This window comes from Aegilops tauschii, chromosome 1 (assembly GCF_002575655.3).
Source record: "Aegilops tauschii subsp. strangulata cultivar AL8/78 chromosome 1, Aet v6.0, whole genome shotgun sequence".
In the NCBI taxonomy this organism is placed as follows: domain Eukaryota; kingdom Viridiplantae; phylum Streptophyta; class Magnoliopsida; order Poales; family Poaceae; genus Aegilops; species Aegilops tauschii.
Genome location: NC_053035.3, coordinates 416,903,062 through 416,909,729, shown reverse-complemented (window position 1 = coordinate 416,909,729; position 6,668 = coordinate 416,903,062). Strand labels below are relative to the sequence as shown.

Below are 6,668 nucleotides of genomic sequence, written 5' to 3'. Positions count from 1 at the left end.
TGCTGAATGTCTGAAGTAACTGAATATGCTGATGAAGCACATTTACTCCATTTTTACTGAAATAACTGAATTTGGGAGAACTCCATTTATTGTGTGTGCTGGAGACGCCCAAAATTAAAAAACACAAATAAAAACAAAAAAATGTTTGGCCTGGGTCTCGAACCCAGGGCCTGTGGTTCGAGAAGTAGGGTACAATGCCAGTGCGGTAAGAGTAGGAGCATGTTAGTGCTACATGGAGTAATCTACTTGTACTGCTCACAGAGACGCCCACTCGTGGTCGCCCACTCCACTCTGAGTTAATTGCAAGGCAGTACCACACTTCGGCACGTTGTGACGAATCAGTACCAGTAGTCATTTTTTTTGCCATGCAGTGCCAACGCTAAGCCTAAGTGTTGCAAAACGGTCTGATAGCCGTATAAGCTTGTATTGACCACGTATCTGACCGACCCGGCCCACTTGTCAGGTGCCACGGTGGCATACCCGCGCGCACCCGCTCCATGTAGCCGGGTCCGGTCGAACCCAACCGGAGCCAGCCGCACTCTGTCACTCTCCTCGCCTCATCGCCCTCGTCTCTCCAGCCGCATCCGCCGCTCGCCGCGCAGACCGCCGTGTCCGCCACCGCCGCCGTGCCATGGTCTTCGAGGATGAGAGCAGCGACGACTTGTCCGGCCTGCAGATCTCCTCCTCCTCCGACGGGATGCATTATCAGGTCAGTGGTAGAGCTAGGGTTAGGGTTAGGTGATTTCGGGGATTTGCGGATTTGATGATCTGGTTTTATGATTTGAGGATTTGCTCTCTGTAGATTCCTGCTAGCATTGAAGACCAAGACTACAATGGCTTGGAGAATGCACCAGAGGGGCTCTGCGTGGAGCATCGGCTGCCAATTGAGCGCCGTGTAGCTTTTGAATCATTTGAGACGGGCAGGAGGTTTCTAGTTTGTGCTCAGCCTGTAAGATTCATGCTCTATTTATGTTCACTGTAATTTAGTTGTAATATAGTTCTTAGTACTGATGATGAAGCACATAGTTTACCACTTAGTAGTTTTGATGCTTCTAGTACTCATGCTCACTGCAATAGCTTAGTTGGCTTTGTTCACTGTAATATATTTATGGTTTAGTTATTTATTAGTAGTTCTGATGATTATGGTTTTGATGCTTATGTTCACTGTAATATGTATATGGGCAGCAGCTTAGTTGGCTGTGTTCACTAGTACCGATGATGAAGCAAATTGTTGGCCACATGTATAGGTTGAGGAAGTATAGGTTGCAGTTGAAGTAGCATTGTTTAGTTGGCCAATTAGTTGGCATTGTAGTTGCTAAATTTTAATTGAGGCAGTATAGGTTGCAGTTGAAGTAGCATTGTTTAGTTGGCCACATGTATAGGTTGTAGTTCTGCAGTTGTTAGTTCATTTTTTTAAAGTGCCCTTTCATAATGGTAATTCTTCAGAGAGTAACAATATAAGTGTTTGCTATATTTCAGGAAGCTGTCAATTGTGGTTTCCTTGCTTGGGTTGACCCAGAGTGGCCTCCCACAATGCAAAATGCATTGTTGAAGCTTTGGGAAATGTTTGAAGACAGCAGGACTGCTAGGAGGAAGGATAGCCTGGAAAGTTCACTTACTATCCACCACCTTAAAGAAGAGAAAAGGAATCTGGATGCCAACTACGACAAACTAGTTGAAGATGTCCATCAGCTTCTCAATGCCCAGGAGGACAGGGTGTTGGATTTATCCAGTAGCAGTTTCTGAAAAAAAAATCTAGTAGCTGTCTTAACTCATTGACAAGTGGGACCAATTCACTTACAGGTGGGACCTATTTGACAGCGTGGGGCCAACTTGTCAGCGAGTTGTGTGTTTGATACTTGACTGGTTTGATGATTTTTTTCAACATCAAAATTATTGAAAACACGATCAAAATGCTCACTCACAAAAACAGCTCTGAAACAACAGCTCCATCAAAATCCAGTTCAAAAAAGCATCTTCAAAATGATCACTGAGACACATAACTACAAACTTGTTCAACATAACAAAAGCAAACTTGTTCAACCACATAACTACAAGCCGAGGCACATAATAGCACAAGCACAAGCACAAGCAACTCATTGTCCCTAGTAGTAGGGGTCATCCCAACCTTCTCTGGTGGTTTCGATTTTCTTCCATGCCTCGTAGGTGACGTACGCATCTTTCGCTGCGTACTCAATGAGGTACTTTGGCAGTGGGCTGATCCCCCATACTTTGTGGTCCTCTTCATTGTTGATCTTCTGCTTCATTTTCTTGTAGGATGGGTGGATGAGGCTGGCTGCAAACTCAGCCAAAGACTGCCACCTCTTTCCATTGTTTGGAACTCTCCATTGGCGCTGCATGTCGACGAACTTGTTGGGGTTGATCTCCAAACCAGACAACTTCAGCTTCTCCTTGTCACCTCCAATGCAAAAGCCAACAAAGGTGTACAACTCCTTCTCCTGCAGGAGCGGGCGGAGTTCCTTGGGCCTGCATCAAATTAATCTGGTGCATCAAATTCATCTACTTCAGAAACTACACTAGTACAGCCAGTTCAGAAACTTCAGAACTTCAGAACTAGTATTGCATCTACTTCAGAACTATTGCATCTACTTCAGAAACTTCAGAAACTTTAGAACTACAGAAACTTCAGAAACTTCAGAACTACAGAAACTTCAGAAACTTCAGAACTACAGAAACTTCAGAAATTACTAATTAGACAGAAACTTCAGAACTTCAGAAACATCAGAACTGGATGTTTTTACCATTTGGTTGCCGCGGTGATGTGGTATACCAGGCAGAGATCCTCCACGCATAACTGCAGAACTGCAGCCATTTGCGGAGGTTCGTCTTCGCTGGTATACTCGACATCAACGCCAATCGACCGAGGAAGCATGCCGCCGAGCCTCTTCCTGATCTCGCGGATCCTCTTGTTGGCTTCGTCTGGATTGTTGGTGCATATGACATCCAGCGGCTCCTTCAGGTGGGTATCAACCTTGAGCGGCACGGTGTAGTCCAGCTTCTGCCCGGGGACCGGAACGTCGTCGTCGACCACCATCGGCTCCTTGCCACACGCCTCACCACGGTGATGCTTGGCAGACGGAGGGGAGTTGCTCCACGATGCCTCCGCCATTCGCTTGGCAGACGGAGGGGAGTTGCTCCACGATTCCTCCGCCATTGCCCTCCTGGCCAGCGATGGCGGGCTTGAGATAGAGCAGAGGGGAGTTGCTTGATAGTGGAGGCAGAGGGAGGCAGATGGAGCGGCAATGGAATGAGAGGGAGGTAGAGGGAGGAAGATGGAGCGGCAATGGAATAGGAGGGGAGTTACCTGGACTAGAAGAAAAGTTTCTGCATCGTGGGGAGTTGCTAGTGGGGGGAGACATGGGGCGCACGGTTGCCTCGAAAACTCAAACGTCCCCGGCCCTTTGGTTTCTCGCAAGTGTCCAAAACCCGGCCTTCTCCTGTTTCTGAAACAAAAAAATAGCCATATTTTGCTCTAAATTTAATGATCACCGCAGCCATATTAAGAGATCAATCTTCAAGCATTAAAACAGCACCAAAACAATCACTGAAGCCATCCAAAATGGCACCAAAACAACATTCCTTGATGACTCGGTGCTGCTAGGGCAAGTGTGCTCCAGCCTCATTTTCTTAATAGCAAAAGTCTTCCCAAACAGCATCATCCAAACTACAATTGACAACACAAATTTATACTGTCATGAGCAACACTAACCCTAGCACCCTATTTTGGAATATACAGAAAGAAGCAGAAGCAGAGAAGAGAACGACTTACCACACGCCGCCAGCAGCTCCACTGGTCCATTGATGGCTACTGGACTGGTAGGGTGGGCCACCCATATCTCTGCCAGCTTCACCCTGTCCTCCATTGACAGCGCGGCCTCCTCCTACAAATCCGCGTCGTCCGCGCTGGAGTAGTATGAACTGGAGCCGTCGACGTCGTCCAAACCTAAGTGGTCATCGGGGCCGAGGCCAGGAAGGTCCCCGTACCCGCCCGCGCCGTCGACGCCGCCGGGTGTCGCCGCCGCCATCGCCTGAGAGGGGAGAGGAAGATGCGGGCGGGGGGAGAGGAAACCAGGGTTCGTCGCGTACGGGTTCGACCAGACCGGACCAAGCTAATTGGTGCGACCGAGCAGGCTGGGACGAGTGACCGCGCGGGTGCGAGTGCGCGCGTGTATGCCACCGTGGCACCTGACAAGTGGGCCGGATCGGTCAGATACGTGGTCAATACGAGCTTATACGGCTATCAGACCGTTTTGCAACACTTAGGCTTAGAGTTGGCACTGCATGGCAAAAAAATGACTACTGGTACTGATTCGTCACAACGTGCCGAAGTGTGGTACTGCCTTGCAATTAACTCCTCCACTCTGGACGGTTCGCGTTCCCACCAAGCGCATCAATATAACTCACCCACCCACCGCACCGCCCACCACTCCCCACTCACCAGTCCCCACCCGCCGACCGCGTCACCTCCACTCCCAACTCACCGCCGCCGGCCACCGCCGCCATGGCGAACATCGAGCCCTGGAAGCTCGCACTGGAGGATCTGGCCGGCGACGACCAGTCGTTCCATGCGCAGATCAGAGAGGTCTGCAGCTGGTTCCCGAGCGCAAAGCTCCTGCTTAGTCACGTGCGCGGCTTGGCCAAGCAGCTGACGGGCGGCGAGAAGGCGTGTGCCTTCCCCAGAGGCCACGCTCAGGTGTCGCCGCCATCGTTCCTCGTCTGGGCAATGCGGGAGGCCACGCTCAGCCTGGATCCATACCAGCGAGCTAGGTGGTGGATGTACCGCTCCACCACCTCTCTCGCCCCGGTCCCCCTCGACGGCGACCTTGCGGACGCCGTCGGCGTCGTTGTCGCGATGCCTGCTCCTGTCGACCCTGCGGAGTACGCCTCTAACGACGACCTGACAGAGATGGTTGTCATCAGTGACGACGACACTAATGAGGTTGTGCTCGTTGCGCCGGCCGCCGTTGAGGGTGGCAGAAACATGCCCATCGACGCCGAGCTCCTTCCGGACGTCGAGCTCCTGCCAGAAGAGGTGAAGGTCGAAGAAGAAGAAGAGGTGAAGGAGCCAGAGCAAAAGAAGAAGGGGGCAGTGAAGAAGGAGCTGAAGAAGGTGCGCCGCTCCATCCGCCTGCAACAGCTGAAGACGTGAAGAAGAAGAAGTGATCATTCTCTGCAACCATAGTAGTTAGGTATGTGGAACTGGAGATGATGTTCAACTGGTGTTATCTATTTTGAGCAGTTGCTGTTGAACTGCTGTTGTCTGCATGTTGCCTACGTACTGTTGTTATCTATGTTCTCTGCCCATGTTGTGCCCATGTGCCCATGTGCTCACTTTCTGCCTAATATGCCAACATTCCAAATTGTGTGCTTGTGCTAAAGCTTGTAATGTCAATCATGTCAACATGAGTTTATTCTCATGTCAAATAAGAGAATCATTACAAGAACAAGCAAATGATTTCACCTCTCACATCAAACAGTTTGGAATGTTTACAACACTCAACATATATAATAGGTAGCCACTGATTTCATATAATCAGTACAAGTAGCAACTGATAACAAATAGTTTCACCTCTCACATCATGCCAAATACTAAATTACCTTACACAAACGTCGTATCACTAGAGCTACAACACCAAACAACAGTGCAGAGCAGCAGACCAAACAGGCTAACCAAATTTCCCTCCTATCCCTAGTTCTGCTCTCCTTCTTGTGCTTCATGATCTGAAGAGCCACATTCTCTTCAGCAAGTTTGCCAATCACCTGCCTAGGCCTCCCCTGGCATTCTTTGTCCACCCACTTCAGATAAGCACGTGCACCATAACCCTGAAAACATAAAACAACCATTTTGAACACACATTTAGTAAACTAGCATCCATTCTAAACAAGCATTTTTGTCACATATGTTTGCTGCACTATATAACTAACCTCAACAGGACAGACAAGAAATCTACGACCATAGTGATAGCCCTCACAGCAAACTCTTCTTGCTGGGTTCAGAAAGTGACAACATTGGTCAGTAGTGTCAATGCCATTGAAAATAGCATCAGTGGATGATGGTATACCTCTCCAATCAAAGTCTGGAAGTATTGCAGTCCCCTACAATCATATCCAACCAAAACATCTTCAGAACGTTACCACATTGAGTACAAAATTGAAAAAAAATCACTACATCTTGCAAGTCTGCAAAAATCAACATCTACAATCATATCCATTCACTACTAATTTTCACTGTCCATCTTCAAATTGAGGAAAGGGTACACACCTTCCAATAATCAACATCCATGTAGCGCACCTCGCTGGTCATCTTCGCCCAGGGCTCGCCGCCCGTCGTCTTGTCGGCGCCCGCGAGGTCACATCCATGGAGCGGGCGACACTGGCCAGACGACGGCGCTACCCCACGGCGTCCTACCTGCTCCCTCCATCCTGAAGATGTCGACCCCTTCATGACGCACGAGCCGTCGGTGGAAGCGAGAGGACGGGGTGGCGTGGCCGGAGCGGCGGCAGTGTGGACAGAGAGGGGCGGCGGCGGAGTGGACAAACAGGGGCGGTGGCGGAGAGGAGCTCGGGGCTAGTAATTTATAAATGAGGAACGAGCAGTTATGTGCGGTTTTTTAGTTTTTGTATGAATCTGTTCCCACCCCTACAAG

General features: G+C 49.4%; 1 protein-coding gene across 1 annotated transcript; it reads left to right on the top strand.

Moving 5' to 3' along the window:
• The first annotated feature begins 631 nt into the window (after positions 1–631).
• Positions 632–1,746, top strand: LOC109768114 (uncharacterized). The gene is made up of 3 exons (XM_020326845.1): positions 632–709; positions 803–949; positions 1,480–1,746. Exons 1-3 carry the CDS (start codon positions 632–634, stop codon positions 1,744–1,746), a joined length of 492 nt encoding a protein of 163 aa, XP_020182434.1.
• The last annotated feature ends 4,922 nt before the right edge of the window (positions 1,747–6,668 follow it).

Coding starts and splice junctions, on each gene's coding strand:
- LOC109768114 (XM_020326845.1), top strand. CDS start 632: ATGGTCTTCGAGGATGAGAGCAGCGACGACTTGTCCGGCCTGCAGATC. Junction 710..802: donor CCGACGGGATGCATTATCAG/GTCAGTGGTAGA, acceptor TGCTCTCTGTAG/ATTCCTGCTAGCATTGAAGA. Junction 950..1,479: donor TTCTAGTTTGTGCTCAGCCT/GTAAGATTCATG, acceptor GCTATATTTCAG/GAAGCTGTCAATTGTGGTTT.